This window comes from Manacus vitellinus, unplaced genomic scaffold (genome assembly GCF_001715985.3).
Source record: "Manacus vitellinus isolate BGI_N305 unplaced genomic scaffold, ASM171598v3 scaffold_38_pilon, whole genome shotgun sequence".
In the NCBI taxonomy this organism is placed as follows: Eukaryota; Metazoa; Chordata; class Aves; order Passeriformes; family Pipridae; genus Manacus; species Manacus vitellinus.
Window position 1 is genome coordinate 4,361,107 of NW_021940526.1, and position 16,400 is coordinate 4,377,506.

The 16,400-nt window shown below is 41.2% G+C and overlaps 1 protein-coding gene across 1 annotated transcript in view; it reads right to left on the reverse strand.

Moving 5' to 3' along the window:
* Positions 1-115: 115 nt before the first annotated feature.
* LOC103758588 (protocadherin Fat 4) overlaps positions 116-16,400 on the reverse strand; it is a 37,131-nt gene continuing 20,846 nt past the window's right edge. Inside the window, exons 24-44 of the mRNA XM_018077478.3 lie at positions 16,239-16,376; positions 15,470-15,686; positions 14,348-14,506; positions 13,779-13,930; positions 12,599-12,767; positions 11,457-11,665; positions 9,890-10,069; positions 9,139-9,358; positions 8,689-8,825; positions 7,856-7,999; positions 6,506-6,750; positions 5,910-6,019; positions 5,219-5,362; positions 4,643-4,779; positions 4,318-4,515; positions 3,885-3,979; positions 3,289-3,444; positions 2,468-2,665; positions 1,733-1,858; positions 1,155-1,353; positions 116-610 (exon numbers count right to left, since the gene is read on the reverse strand). Of these exons, the coding sequence (XP_017932967.2) occupies positions 407-610; positions 1,155-1,353; positions 1,733-1,858; positions 2,468-2,665; positions 3,289-3,444; positions 3,885-3,979; positions 4,318-4,515; positions 4,643-4,779; positions 5,219-5,362; positions 5,910-6,019; positions 6,506-6,750; positions 7,856-7,999; positions 8,689-8,825; positions 9,139-9,358; positions 9,890-10,069; positions 11,457-11,665; positions 12,599-12,767; positions 13,779-13,930; positions 14,348-14,506; positions 15,470-15,686; positions 16,239-16,376 (3,537 nt within the window). The 3' untranslated portion in view covers positions 116-406. The remainder of the gene's footprint in view (positions 611-1,154; positions 1,354-1,732; positions 1,859-2,467; positions 2,666-3,288; positions 3,445-3,884; positions 3,980-4,317; positions 4,516-4,642; positions 4,780-5,218; positions 5,363-5,909; positions 6,020-6,505; positions 6,751-7,855; positions 8,000-8,688; positions 8,826-9,138; positions 9,359-9,889; positions 10,070-11,456; positions 11,666-12,598; positions 12,768-13,778; positions 13,931-14,347; positions 14,507-15,469; positions 15,687-16,238; positions 16,377-16,400) is intronic.

Here is a 16,400-nt window from a genome sequence, read left to right on the forward strand (position 1 = left end):
CCCCGCCGCTCCTCCGCTCCAAAGGGGCTGGGTCCCGGCTCCGCGGAACTGGAAAACAGGGAGGAAAAATGTCAAAGAAACAGGAAAAAAAGCGGAAAGCGAGCTCTTGGGTTTTCACGCGGCGACCGCGGCGCGGAGTTCGGCGGCAGAGAACAGAAAATGGATGTCTGAGAAGTACTTGGGAATCGGGTTTATTGTCTTGGCTATTCGACACGCGGCAGAGGAAATTAAATACACAGCGAGACAGCGCCGGTGCTGGGGGAGCAGCCCTGCAGAGCAGCACCTTCGGCAAATTGCTTGTTCTCTTATAACAGCAGTAGCAGAATTAAAATCTGGATAGCGTCCCCATATTGTTGCTCATTAAATTCTGTCCTGTCATCGTGCTTTTCGTCATCAAGTGTCCTTATTATAAAGAGATGTCATAGCCAGCCTCATCGCCTTCAGGCTCATCATCTTCGGGCTCGTAATCTTCGGGCTCGTCATCTGCGTCCAAAATCACTGCCACTTCTGAGAATTTTACTCCTTTCAGTTCTTTTCCAGGGGCAGCTGACGGGGGCTGAGGTGGTATGGGAGGAGCGGATTTCTGGGCTGTGTCTGTCAGAAAGGAGTCCTGCAAGAAAATGTAGTGCAGGTGAGGCAGAAATTTCTGTTAGAAATGGTAGTGTGGAAAAGTTCGAAGCAGTGGAAGTTGTATAACTTACATTTTCTGTCTGTGAAGCTTGCAAACAAAGCAGTGCTTTTAAGGTGGGAAGTTTTTGGAGCAGCACACAAGAACCCTTTACTGTGCACATTCCATAACAGGCAGAAAGGAATCGTAATTTCTGGATGACAAGTCTTTCCTCCTCCTTCTACTCAGGGACAACAGCCCCTCCTCTAAGATTTTTATAGAATCACAGAATGGTTTGGGTTGGAAGGGAACTTAAAAGATCATCCAGTTCCACCCCCCTGCCCTGGGCAGGGACACCTTCCACTACACCAGGTTGATCAAGTCCTGTCCAACCCAGCCCTGAACATTTCCAGGGGTTACTTCACAAAAGATTGTTTTCTTTTCCGTTCCGTGACAGGTTTAACTTTTTCAATAATTCCTTCAATTATTTGATGAGTAACAATAAAATACCTTTCACTCCACGCTTTGCAATCAAAAAGCTCATTACCTGTTTTGTTATGAATGCCACAGCGGGCTGGGCCTCCGTGTTTCCAAGTTCAGCAGCTTTTTCATACTCATGTTCACTATTGTAATCTGCCAGTATTGTCTCAAGGTAATTGCCTTTTTCAGGGGCCTGCATTTCATCTTTGTCAGCCTCACCTCCTCTGGTGCTGTATATGTTGTCAAATGATAATACCTCGCTTCTCCTGGAAGAGAGTTAACAGAATTCAGAACACAGAAGACTCAGCCTCTCTGAGAGCAGCATGTACAGTGATCTCAAAATTAGTGGGATTTTATCCAAGGAAATAAATGTTAAGTAGCTTCTTGTATCCCGAAGGTTCTTTTCTGCATAAGGATTAACAAGTTGCTAAAGGGTAAGTAGGAATGTGCCCGTGCAATTTTTGATAAGAGATTAAAAGCTTACTTCGAGTGTAGAGATTTTTAACTTGTCATTATAAGGGTTCTTAAAAACTGACCTATATACTAGTGAAGGATCCAAGGAAAATCCTGTGGTACCAGAATAAACTAGAATCACACTTTTTTATGCTATTTTTAATAAATTTGTGATATCAGCATTCTACTTACCCGTTATTCATGTGCTCTAGTTTCTCTAAGCTTTTCAGACTTCCATTTTTGTCCATGGCCCACGGGTTATCAATGCCCTCCATACTTTCAGCTTGCTTCTTAACCAAATGCTGCTGCTCACGCTTTCTGAAAATGATAAATACATTCAAATAAGATTATTAATTCTTTTTTAATATTGGTTTCATGGTTGTTTTAGAAACAGAAGACGAATTATTTGTGTCATAAGTTTAACACACAATATTTACTTTCATTATTATTCTGGGGATTTGTTTAGAATATTTCCTATTTTTCCATAATGGTAGTAGGGTAAATATTCGCTGTCCTCTGGGAAATGTAATTGTTTTCCTCTGCTTTGTGGCCCTGCTGCCACTGAAGTCAAGCAGCAAAACCTGCCTTGATTTCAGCATTCGTGGGGTTAGAGGAGACCCATGTGGGTGTGTTACAGCTACTTGTGCCTCCCTTCACAGTTACAGTTGCTGCTGTCCACCCTTCTCTGGTTTAGAACTCTTTGTTTCTGCTGTTGCTGCGTGACAAACACAAGAAGAAACGACTTCTCACCGCCTGTGGCGTGTTTGTTTAATATCTGCACACCAGGCGTTGTGACTCACAGCAAATCTTAGGCAACTGCTCCGCGCAAACATCAACAGCTTATGGGACAACTTTCTCAAGCTGACATTTAAATAAACTGATGAGCTGTAGATATAAACTATACAGTTGGAGCAGAGCTCTGTGTACCTTTTCCTTTTCACGTCCAGGAGCACGTAGACCAGGAAGGCGATGAGGGTGCAGGCCAGGACGACGCTGAGCACGATGGCTGCGACGAGCTCCGGGCTCGCCGAGGCCGCGGGAGGCTCCACTATGGCAGCAGTGACAGAGGTGGAAAACACCTTCTCCAGTTCTGCCTCGATGTTTCCAGACTGCTCCTTGAGTTTTCTGAAGAAAAGAGGGATAAAATGTGATGACTTAACCAGGCCTTCGTTTTGGCTGGAGGAGCGGAGAGGAAAAGAACAAAATATCCCTCCCTGGTCTGCCAAGATCTTTTCTGAAAATTCAGGCTTGTCGTGGCTTTCATTCAGGAAAGCCTCTGTTCTCTAAGCAACCAGCCCTGGTGCTTGTGACCTAAAATGCTGCAAAGCTTGGACAATTGAACTTGAGAGATCAGTAAATCCTCTAAATCCACATCACTGTCGTGTTATGAAACAAATGTAAAATACACCTAAAGCGTAAAATTTTAAATCAACAATCTGCTGTTGTAAAGTCAATGTATTTTAATTACATTCTTTCTGCTTCAGCTGTTTTTTCTTAAACTGACTTTTAAATCTATTTTGCACGATTAAACTGCCTTATTCATGGTTTTGACAAACTCTGGAAATTACCTTTCGATAAATAATGAAAGCTTTCTGAATTCTAAAATATCCATTCAAGCCTTGAGCCAAATCTCAGGTAAACTGTTATTTGATCTAAACCCATCCAGTCCAAGACCTTAATAACTTCCAGAGAAACAAAACCCATCTGCATAGCTCTGCCCCCCAGAAGCCAGACTGTGCCATACAGACCTTTTTACATCCTGTGCAGGTACTTCCTGGTGGGCCTCATCAAAAGCAATAATTTCTATTTGGGTTTCATCAGTGCTGCTTCTTGCTTTTCTTTCAAATTCATTGGAATAAACATCAACAATGTATACATTCCATGCAAGTTTATCATCCAGGACCCTGTCATCATATTGAGAAAACATTTTTAATTAACTGGGCAGTGACAGATCCTATTACTCTGGAAATTAAATAAAGCAGTATTTAATACAACACTTGGCAGATATTGATATTAATAAAAATACCTTGGCAGGTATTTTAATCTAAGCATGTAAAAAAGATTATTACCAGCAAAGGAATTAAGCTATTTGCCCAAAATTGTTGAGAGATTGAGTAGCACAGGAAAAAAATGCCCAGTCAGTGATATCTATAGAGTATTATAAACAGTAAAGGTGGGGAGGAGGGAAATTCAGTCTCATAATCCTCGTTGTTTTCTCCTCCTTTTCCATGGAAATTTTCATGCTGTATCTTCTCCCTCTAGGCTGGCAGACCCCTGTCCCAAATGGACTCCAAATTTGTCGTTAGATATTAAACCAGAATAGGCTTCAGAGTTTCAAAAATACCTTTTTACTTCGGCAATGTTTCTTTCAACAACATTGGTCTGCTGATTAAGCACCACCATCACGATGTTGCTACTGGAACTGGAATCAACAGTAACCTAATAAAGAAAGAATCACACATAAGATTTTCTAAAGCATTTGTTCCTCTCAGATTGATTAAAGAAAAAAAAAAACAAAGCCCAACCCATTAAACAACAACAAAACCCCTCTGATATAAAAGAACTGTCCTCCAAAATCAGTCTTTGTGCCAACATATTTTTATATGTCAGTGAAAATGGCAACCTTTTAATTATAGTATGTAGCAAATATTCATGCATCAGACAAATTTTTTGGTGGTGTTAAGTAATTTTTTTTGCTGTTACTAAACCTAACCCTTCTTGTGTTCAGAGTTTTGACATGGGAGTAAATCAGGATTATCCATGGCAATATTCCTTACGTTGACTGTTGTCCGGGCTGTGAGGCTTCTTGTGCCTTGGTCTGCAGCTTGGACTTGCAGATAAAATGTTCCAGCCTTTCCTGCTACAGAAACTGTAAAAATCTCCCCTGTATTTTCATTGATGTCAAATTCATTTGTTTGATGATTCACCAAACTGTACAGCACCAGGCCGTTGTCTCCTGAGTCGGGATCCGTGGCCTGGGTTTGAAAAAGGTGATTTGTGAAACTCAGGTTTAAGTGCCCCTTTAACCCAGTTTAACTGTGGAAGAAATCCAGCTCTTTCCCAGGATTTCTGTCCCTATGAAGGGCCCAGGAAATACTCCACCTGGACTGTGATGACGGGGTGCTTGTAGGGCACGGAGTTGGGGATGCGAGCAGAGTAGGAATCGCTCACAAACACGGGCTCCTCGTTCACGTCCTGCACGGAGATTGTCAGCATGGCCACGTTCTCAGCAAACAGGCCTGGAGCAAACACAGGTATCAGCAACAGCCACCACCAGAGCCCACACTCCAAAGGCTGGCTCAGGCTGTGGCTTTGCAGCATCTCTGCCGAGTGTGAAGAGACAAAGGGAGCGCGGCGGGGATGTGCCCAGAGGAGCTCTATCCCAGCCCTCCCGGGGCTCCAGTGGGAGCAGGCAGTTCCAGGCAGCACTGCTCCCCTGTCAGCCCTCTCCACCTCCTGCTGAGGAGTCCAGTGCCAGCTGTTATATCCTTTTGTGAGGGTTTGCACCCCCGGGGGAGGGAAGGCTGCTGGCTCTGCTCTGCACAACCCCAGCTTTCCACCCTTCACGTCGGATTTTTCGGCTGAAGACAATCACAACTCCTTTACGGGGTTGCAAATACAAAAGAGGTGTCCATTGCCCCGATTTAAGTTGGAATGTCCTTCAAAGCAAAAAGTTACCTGAATGCTGGACCTCTGCAGCAGGTGAGGTTTTTTCAAGCAGAGGAGTTGCTTGAATTAAAAGCACGTACTGAGGAACTTCCTCGTAGTTCAAATTAACTGCTGTCCTCAGCTCCCCACTTGTGGGATCCAATCTAAAATGACCTGAAAGGAAAAAGATGCAATTTTGCTGTTATAGCTACCATTTTACCTGTATCCCTCCTACTCTTGTAGGATTACTTAGTTGCTCTTGGGATGCTCTGCTCTTAAGAAGGTGAAATGCAACGTTTCCACAGGCCAAGCAGCAAAGGCATCACAGCTGGGTTCCTATCCCAGACCAAACAGCTCTTAAACATGTAAAGGAACAATATATGTGAAAAACAGAATTGCAGCTTCTTGTTGCAGAACTCATTTTTATATATATTTCCAAGTTTTCTATTTTGGCTCCCTCAGTCTTAAATTTTGCTAATTTAAGACTACAAACCACCCATCTTTTAGCAAGTTACCACCCTCTCCATAGCCAAAGATCAATGAAGTCAATGCTGAGAAGCTCTGACAGAAATTCTGTGTGCTTCCTTTTTTTAAAAAAAGACACAAATTTTTATCTGTGCTCTTCATCTCCTCATTTACATCCAGCAACATCTGCCACACACAAAAGACAGGTTATTATGTTCTCTTGGCTATTTTAACTCATAAGGGAAATCCTACTCACCTTTTTCATTGCCAGATACAACACTGTAATCAATCAGTGCTCCTGAATCTTCAACCAAAGTGAGAGCATAAATTAAATAATCCACTCCTGTGTTTTCCAAAACGGAAATGCTAATGCAGGAAAGAAATGAGAAATATGTTAATGAGAAATTAATGTTAAACTTCCCATCAGTTGTTGCAGGGGTAGACTTTGAAATTTAACTCCCTGTGGAAAATCCTGCCCACTCCCCTCCAGTTGTTTGCTGGAGCTGCCTGACTGTCAGAGAGCAGTGCAAGCCCTGCTTTTCTATCAGACATTGATTTGTCCTTGAGTGAAGCCTAAGGAAAAATAGTTTATAGTGTGCAAGAGGAAAAGGATGGAGAGTGTGGCTTAGACAAGCTGCAAGATAAAGAAGTAAAGGTGATGCTTCAAGTCACGGTCACAGAACCCTCAGAACAGCAGAATTTCCTAAATATTTTGTTTAAAAAAACCCCAATGTTCTTTTCTTCTGCATGGAAAACTATGAAAATGAGCTTCAGCTTTACTATGTTTTGCACTGCCTGGAGAATGTATATAGTGTATATCTATATATATGTTATATAATATGAAAGCCTCACCTGATTTCACTCCCGTTAAACCGAGGGACAAAGGGGCGGTTGTCAGACACGTTAAGAGTAATCAGAGCAGTGCCATTTAAAGGAGGGGAGCCTTTGTCCTTAGCCATCACTGTTAAGTGGATCTCTCCAGACCTAGACAGGTTTCCAGTTGTAATTATTTTCCCCTCACTGGGGTTTTCCACCAGGAAGAAGGGGCTCACGTTCCTGTCCGGGAGGATGTAGTACTCAACAAGGCCATTCTGCCCCTGCCATGAAAGGAACACAACTTCAGGGAACTGGGAATATATTTTGAAAGGTAGGAGAAACACTGAAACAAGAGGTTTCAAAATGTCTAAATGTCTCCAGCAAAATTATTTGAAAGTAGTGATTTTATTTTATTTTTTTTTATTTTAAGAATGAAAACCTGGGGTTAGCTGTGGTAGGATGGATGGCAACTAAAAAAAAACCACAGAGCAGGATAAAATTCACAATAAATGGGCCAGTTACACAGTGAAAATGTTGGAAAAAGGTCTCTAATGAAAATAAGTGTAGAGGGGGGCAGTCACAGGAGTGAGAGTGGCACAGGGAGGACAAGTGCCACTCTCATGGCACAGGACCAGACAGCTGAAGGATGAATTTCATTAGGGTCTCAATGCACAGCTCACACAGTCCAGCAATTTTCAAAAGCAATTTCACTTTTTATACAAAAATCGTTGAAAAGGGTGATTAAAAAAAGGGCTGGTGGATCATTTGCAGCAATGTGCCACAGCTGCAGCTATTCTAACCAAAACTACACGTGAGGAGATAGGAAGGCACCTGCTCCACCTATTTTGTTGTCACTTCTAGAGGTTTCACCCTTTAAATGATATAATTACTGGTGATGTTGTCATGGTGATCTGTGTGACTGCTGGATGTCCCTGCCAGTGCCTGGATGCTAGTTGATGGGTGCAGTACAGATGTATCAAACAAAATTACATTAGAAAAGGGGGATGGAGGGAATTAATGGGGTACCACACTTCAGAGGCGTGTGGCAAGCAGACATTTCCATGTGATGTTCAGCTTTTACAGAATCATCTACTTCAGAAGTTCAAATAACTTCAGAGACACTAAATTGCTTCAGTCTTTGTGTACTTCTGAAAGCCTGGTGCAGCTCCATATAAGAAGGGGGAAAATGAAAGCAAATACAGCTGAGGAAACACGCCCAAAGACAGGGAGTCCTCCAGCAGCAAGGCAGAACCATCAAAAGTCCTAATTCCCAATTCCCAGTGCTGTTAGAATTCCCTACATTTGCTATTTCGTGCCTAAAGAACAGAGAAAGGTCTGTTTGGGCTGCAGCTGAAGGCAGTGTCAGAATCCAGCAGGAGGAGTTACCTGATCCTTGTCGGTGGCACTCACAGTTATGACATGAGCACCTACAGGATTAATCATGTTTATGGAAGCAGAATAGGACTCCTGAGCAAACACTGGAGCGTTATCGTTCACATCCATCACCAGCACGGTGACTGAAGTAGTTGCCTAGAAAACAAAATGGGTTTCATGCATTTTAAGGTATTTAGAATGTCTTATTTAGCGATGTTTTTTTTCTTACTTGCAACAAGAAGTAAAAGTCGGGGTTTGAAAACGCTGCGGTAAAATGTTGTTTGGGTTTAATTTTGTGACCTCAACATCAGAGGTACTACAGGATTTTAACACAAGAGGCAGGAAACCACTGCTGCAGTAGGGTTCTACTTCTTGAAATGCCCCTGAATGAGCAAGAACAGGATGTGTTTAGGAGGCCAGTGTGTCTTACACACAGTTAAGAGAACCACACATGTTCTGGTTCTGTTAAATAAGTGTCTAATATCTTCTCGAATAAAAGAAATACAGCAGAGCTACAACAATTTGCTGAAAGTACTTTTTTCTCCCGTGAAAAATTATCACATCACTTACAGTTCTAACAGCAGCAAGCAAAGGCTCCTGTTCCCCAGCCCAGGTTAGTCAGCAAACAATTCAGGGTTGAACCCTACCATGCATAATTTTGAAGTATTTCCCATAATTAAAGTATACTGCTGCCCAGTGTGGTCAGAGGTTGCAGGAGTCTGACTCTAAACATGATTACGTGACTCATTTTATTCCACACAATAAATGTCTTGGACAGAGCTCCCTCCCACTAGTTCAAAATCCACTCTGAAGAGTCACAGTTCATTACAATAATGGCCTTTTACCTGATAGAAAGGGGCAGATTTATTGTTGACTGCAGTCACTGTAAGGTTGTATTTATTCATGGCTTCATAGTCTGGAGAGTTCTTTATTTTAATGATGCCCTGTATTTCATCTATTTCAAATATGTTTTCTCCACCATCTGAGACAGATTTAAAGAAGCATCATCAATTAATACATTTTAGAAGCTCGTGATTAACTACACTCTTAAATTATACTTCTGCTGGTTTTGGTGACCCTCAAAGTCTGATGTATATTGTAATTAAAAGATTAAAAACATATGGACTGTATTCACATTGCTCTTGATGGTCCTTACAACAACAAAACCAACTATTTCAGCTCTGGTCTGAAGGAGTCTAAATTTCCATCTCTGTTAGGTTCTACAAGGCAGGCATGGATTAGGCCCTAGACCCTTATCCCTTATTCAAGGAAACAGTGATAGAATTCCTTGTTACCTGTAAGATTATACAGAACAAAGGCATTGTCTCCCGTGTCTCTGTCTGTTGCTGTGACTTTTCCAACTGTGAATCCCACAGGCACATTTTCATTTACACTGAATTCAGCCACTGGCTCAAAGACAGGTGGCCAGTCATTAACATCAGTGATCCTTATGACAACTGTGCAGTAACCTCTCTTCTTCTCAGGGATTCCATCATCTTCAGCATATACCACAACCTGGAAGTGATTGGCAATGGGAGATCATACAAAGAGGTACTTTCATAAGGATTAAAAAAAAAAAATCTTGGCAAATTTTAAACTTTGGAATGTTCTTAGAAAGGTGAAGTCCAATTCTGAACAGCAAATTCACCAATATTTCTGCTTGAAGCAAAATAAGATCATAAATATCCAGCAGTGGCGACAACAATAAAGAAGATTGACTGAGAATCATGTCTGCAAGGTCTCAGTGCAGTCCAGATTCAAGCAGACAGCACTGAATACATGAGCTGCCACTGTGCAATTAGTTATTCATGTGCTGGACTGTTTGTAGGGCAGGTGAACAGTGAGCTGTGCTTGAATTTCGTTATAGCTGGAAGGCAGTGGCTTGTTTTAACAAAGCCTCACGTCTTGAGAGTGCTCCTGTTCTAAACCAATGCAGAAAACGTTCAAGTAATATAAAGCCAAACAAAAACACAAGGCTCACCTGTTATCCAAGAGAAAGACAAAGAGATCTGAATTAAAAAAAGGTTGAAGAAATCTAAAGCAAACCTGATACTCGGTAGGTTCCTCTTCATAATCAAAGGTGGTATTGGAATACAGAACTCCAGTTGTTTCATTTATCCTGAATTTTAGTCCGTGTCCATTAAGAATGCCATATGTTAGCAACCCATTTCTACCTGTATCATTATCCTGAGCTTTCAGCTGGACAATCTCAGTAGCTGTTAAATTCTGTGGATGAGGAAAGATTGGAGCTGTCAGAGACTGGTTTGCTGCAATTCCTTGGATTATGTGAAAGGGGGAAAGCAACAGATACTGCACACACAGTAGGATAGAGATTTTAAAATCAAAATTATGCAACTTATTTAGCAGAATAAGAGTCTCTTGTTTTCTCTAATTTACAGAAAATAACTGTTTTTCTGCCCCCATGTCTCCTCCTATAGCAATAATCCTCGAGAAGAAAAATCTCCATGATTTCCAGCACCCCAGATCTTAACCTCAAGCATCTGACTTGCTGCTATTTCTGTTCAACATCCTCTACTCCCATGAAACTCAGTGGATGTTCTCAACTTCAAAATCACATTTCTTTCTGAACACTATTTGGCTAATAATTACTCTTCTTGAAAGAAATAATACAATTCTTCCTTTCTAACAATGTTATTTGCAGCAAGATTGACAGAAGATATCACTGTTTCACTTGCACAGCCATTTGAGACCTGAAGTTATTTGATCCAACTGTGTAAATGTTTCACATGGAAATCAATTTTTTAAGGATGGGAAATGTGATTCCAGCTCTACTCCATTAAACTAGCTGGGAACATTGCAAGTAAGTGTAATAATTGAATAAATAGGTGTAATAATTGAACCTAAATTTAGCTCAGTGGTAGAAATGGGTTACATTTTAAATGGGTTGTGGCTGACTTAAGAGAGCATCAGCTGGGGATCTCAAAGGTAAGGTATGTGTTAAATAAAATATTAACATGATCACTGGGCTTCTTTTTGAAAAAAAGCAGCCAGCAGATTAAAATGTGAAAAGGTGTTGCTTGAAAATTGAGGAGTGAAATGCTGAGGTGGATGCTTCTGCATAATTAAATGCTGTGGCTTGTTTTGTAGACAACCAGATTTTCTGTCTGAAAATCTGACTGAAATCTGGCTTGTTTTCTGCTGCTGATCACTCTGTGTCAGCAAGAATCACAACAGATTGTACATGAGCAGGAGCAGAAATATTGCTAAACTAGACTTTTCCCTGCTATTTCTCTGCCTGAAGCTCCCTTACAAGAGGCTGAGTGAGTCTAAGCCCAGCACATCCACCAGATTTTAAATGCACCTGAATGTTCTCTTTGTATAAATATGCAAAATGAAGTGGTAGTTCTTCCTTTATGGAGCCCCTTATTATTAAAAGGTTCAGTTTTCCATCAACATGTCCACACTTTTAGACCCTTCTCTTTGTGTATTGGGATTTTCAGCTGGAAAGCAACCTCAAAACCATCCCATGGCAGAACAGAAGGGCAAACCTGCCCAGTTCCAGAAGGTTTACTTTTATTCTCGCGGAAAGATTATATATAAATCTTCAGAACAATAATAAAAATGTGATGCAGTTTGGATGGCACTTTCTTACCTCTGCCAGTGTTGCTTCCAGCAGAGAGGATGGGAAAACAGGAGGGAAATCATTTTCATCAATAACTTCCACCTCCACTGGAGCTTCAGTAAATATGGCAGCATCAGTGGAATCTGTTGCTCGAACGTTGAAAGTTACTGGAAAATCTTCCAGTTTCAAATTCTTTGTTGTCCTTATGATACCACTGGAGGAATCTATCATGAAATACCCTGTAAAAAAAAAAACAAAACAAAACAAAACAAAAAATCCCCCAGAAATTATTCTGGTTATGAATTTTTTAGTTGCAACTGAAGATATGAATCCTGCAATGCAAACTACATGTTATTTATAGGAGCATTACATGTTACAGTATTTTTCAAAGAACAAAATGAAATTCAACATTTTTACAAGATTTATAAGAATGTCAGGCATATATCCAGGGCTGTAATTAACAAAAAGAAACAATTCAGAAGGTCAGATGGAAACCAAAAGGGAGAAAATTCACTCCACCACTCTCCACTCAGGTCTTCACCTTCCTATGAAACAGTCCCTGTTTCAGTTGGAAATTATTTTTATATATATATATATATATAATTTCCTCTGAAGTCTTGTTCTTACTGGAGATGAAGAATTCTGCAGCTAAGTTCAAGGAGACCACAACTTCATCCAAAACATTTTACAAAACCAGAATTAGAAACTGTCTGTGTTTGATGATGCAATGAAATCAGCTCTATATTTAGTAAAAATAGACAAAGCACTGATCCACTTGACCCTACAGAAACTCCATCTACACTCTCACATTTGTTAAGAAAACATTGCAGAGTTAGTTTTTCTACCAGAAGTCTTTATGCTTTCAGGTATTTTTGCTCCAGTCACTGTAACTTTATGCCTGACCAGGTACCACCTGATCTTCCTGCAGCAGACAAAGCGTGGAGGTGGTGGAGGCCAGGTATGGATCATGTGGCTCTTGCTAATGGGACAGAAATTCAATCATGTGCCCACACCTGATGCAGATCAAATTTGTACATGTGGCTGATACACCTCCAGTGTTAATGGCTGCAGAACTGAGATAAGGGCAAAAGGAAAGAGAGAAGAAACACCCCAAAAGCTCAGTGCTGTTGTTTAACACACCCCCCTCCTGTTATTCCACATCAAGAGCTTACCCTTGTCATTTCCAGAGACAATAGTGTAGCTCACAGGGGCACTGTGCAACACACTGGTCTGCACCACAAATGTGTCTGGCAGTGCCTTCTCACTGAGAGGGGCAGGATGATAGGCTGCCTCCGAGAACACCGGGAAGGACACGCCGACGGGAACGACGGTGACTGACACCTGCAGAGAAAGGGACATGGACACAGGGGTGATGTTCCCAGCTCGAGCAGACCTTCCTACTGAGGTGTGCAACAGCACAAGTCCAGAACTTGGGCAGTAAGAAGGATTGCTGTGTGCTGGCTTGGACACATCAGTGTCCTGAAGGCAGTGCAGGTCAGGGAAACACCTTTGCAGCCTCATCGCTTGAGGTTCTGTGTCAGCAGAACCTGTTGCTTTGCTAAACCCTGTTTGCTTTGCTAAATAGAGGGATTCCAGTTCATCACAAGCAGCACACTTCTTGTCCAGCTAAACAGCTCTCAGAGATGCACTGAAATGTGTTTGCAACAAATTCTTCCGCTGGAGAGTGTATAACCAGAAGTCCTGTATTTTAAAAGCATTATAACTGATTTTATAGATGAAAAAAAGGTGACAGTTGGTAAACAAAGAAGGCCTATTGCTTCACAAAATAAAGATCACTTATTTCTAACTGATGCCAGACAGCTTCTGTCCAAGGGTCTAAAGAATGATGGCTTGTAAGTCTACCTTTTGAGATTGCTGAAGGCAATTTTCTACATGTCTTTATCCATACAGATTTCTAGTTCTTCTTTTTTTTTTTTTTTTTTAAGTTCTGCTGCAATATTTAGTGGCAAAAATCACCATCAAGTTCTAAGCACTGTATAAAAATTTTTTTAAATCATATTTACATTTCTCAGTCGTTAATTTAGAAATTACTTTTTCTTGCTTTATAAGAAAATAAACAGGAACACGTTATTTGCCACCTCCTGTTTATTTATCACACACTTCCATTACATCCCTTCTGACTGCCCCACTCTTTGACCTTGTACAGAAGTCTTCACTCCTCTAATCCTCCTCCCTCAGGGCCTAGAGCCTGTCTGTCTTTTCTGAAATGAAATGACCTGTGTTTTGCATAGTTTTGCCTCACTAAGACCCATTTCCTGGTGTAGTTATGCTCAGCTTAGAACAAAACAAGCTGGGGAATAAACTGTGCAAGTTGACACTAAAATTTAGTACCTTTACAGAGGTTGAAAGAGGCGGCAAACCCGAATCCGTAGCGGTGACATTCAAGGAGTAATACTGGGGTTCAGTTTGTTTGGATAAGTCTCTTGTTAACTTGAGTTCTCCTGTGGTACTGGAGAGATTAAAGAGGCCTTCTGAGTTCCCACCTGAAAACAGGAAAACAAGTGTTGGAGATGTTCAGTGGGACCAGCAGAGACAGCTGGGATTGAAGAGACGCAGGTGGAAATCCTGATCTGGGACTTGGGGCAAGACACTCCTGGTTTCTCTTGATTCTGTGTCATAGAATCATTTGGGCTGGAAGGGCCCTTCTGAGGCCTCTGATCCAACTTCTTGGCTCAAAGCAGGGTCAGAAGTGAATTCAGCACAGTTTGCTCAAGGTTTTGATCCGTCAGGTACTGAGTCTGTTCTCAGTCATTGCTTATCCTCACAGAGGATTTTTACCCCTTATATCCAGTCAGAACCTGCCAGTTTCAATTTATGACCATTATCTCTCATCCTGGTGGTTTAGCAGTATTCAAGTATCCCAGCAACAAATAGCCAGAAGATTTTTTTCTCTAGCATACCTGTAATACTGTAGATAATTCCCTCATCATAATCCTTGCCTTCATCTCTTGCATTGATATCTACTACCAGAGTGCCAGCTGTAGAATTGTCCAGAAGGATCTGGTGATATGAGGGCTTGTCAAACACAGGTCCTTCTTCATTCACATCTTCCACAGTAACTGAGAAAGAAGGTCCAAGTCTGATGAGTTTTGCCTAAACAGTCACAAGCTATTTCTTCAGCTGATACAATCCAGCACAGCTCCTCTGAACTGAGTTGGAGCTCTTTCTATTTAAACCAGATGGCAACCTTGTTTTCTGAACTTCAAAATACTTGCCTTTGTGGATTAAATTATTTGCTGCTCAAGTAATAACTTGACTCCTGGCTAGAATGCTGTCACTGCTATCTGTCAGGAATAATATCATATTGTTCCACTGGGCTCCCTTCTGTGCCCATATTTATCTGGTATCTCTAGTCTTTGCCTTGGCATTGGGAGACAAAATTGCTAAGTTTTATATTTGTACATGACCTGAATAATGGTCCACAATTAGTGAACCTGGCCATAGAGCAACATAAATAACACAGAACAAGAAACAAATAAACAAACTAATACCTCCAGTCATACTGGTCAAAAGTAGGGCTGGTCAAAACCTAGAATACCAACTTCACTTTTATCTTTTTTTTTCCCCCAAAAAGTACAAATTAATTTAATTTATTTTTTTTTTGAGGAAAAAAGCAACAGCAAACAAGCACTGTTATTTTAACAACACTAAAAATCTCTGTCAGTGTCGTTTATCACCCTAGAAACAGGCTTGCTGTAAACAAGCAGCAAAAGAACTGGATCACGTTTTTGGGAACCTTTTCAATCAAAATGTCAATAGGTGCTCAAAAAAACATAATAGAAAAATCTGTGAATATATTGAAGTGAGAATAGTTTGTGTGAAAAAAAAAATCTTCATTTTTGACAAGGCAAATATTTTTTAAATTTCCATCTGGTTGTAGTGCAAAGATCACATCATCATTTCTGATAATTTACCTTAGCAGACTATATTAGTATTGCATATGTTTATGCCTCATAATTACACATGCTGAAATATTCCCTAAGGGGAATGAAAGGACATTTCCTGTGGTAAAGCAGAGCTACCTGTGATGTTTGCTGTGTCCTGGAGATTTGGCTCTCCAGGATTGAAAGCTTTCAGAGTAAAGGTGTACTGGGAACGACTTTCATAGTCCAGAGGTTCAAGAGTTGCAATGTCTCCAGAAAGTTCCCCAACATAAAATGAAGTTGTCTCTCCAGTTATGGTGTAATGAATAATGGCATTGTAACCTATATCTGCATCTGTGGCTGCTGCATTCAAAATCTAAATGAGAGGGGGAAAAAAGAGAAACAAAAGGTTTGGAGCAGAATGAAGAGAGTGGCAAAACATACACCCAAGACTGGCACTGAAGCATGCAGTGTTTACTGACCAAATTAGTCATATGGCCATTAATTGCCTTGCTAAAACCCTGACACAGCAGGAATGGTCACAGATGTTACAGATTTTCAGGTGACACCTCTTCCTTCAATTCCTGTAAATCATTAGGTCATATCTGCAAGGCAGATACACTGGGAGGTTGCCCAGAGAAGTTGTGGTTTCCCCATCCCTGGAAACATTTAAAGCCAGGTTGAATGGAGCTTTTGAGAAACCTGGTCTAGTGGAAGGAGTCCCTGCCCATGGCAGGGAGCTGGAATGAGATGATCTTTAAGATCAGTGGTCACTGTCACATAAATTAACATGCTCTGTGATTTTTCAGGCTCCACAAAGTAAAAAATTACGTTCCCCAATGCACAGTGATGATACATAACCACTCCTTCCAAGTTTACAGGGAGAACACAAGTGCAGAACAGCCTGGTTATTCCAAGTGCCACCTACCACGTGTGGAGGCTCATTCTCTCTCACAGCCACAGAGTAGGATTTCTGGGGGAACACTGGTGGGTTGTCATTCACATCTTCCACAGTGAGGCTCAGCACTAAGCTTGCAGATTGGGGTGGGTTGCCAGAATCGGTGGCCTGTGAAGAAATGTGTCATTGAAA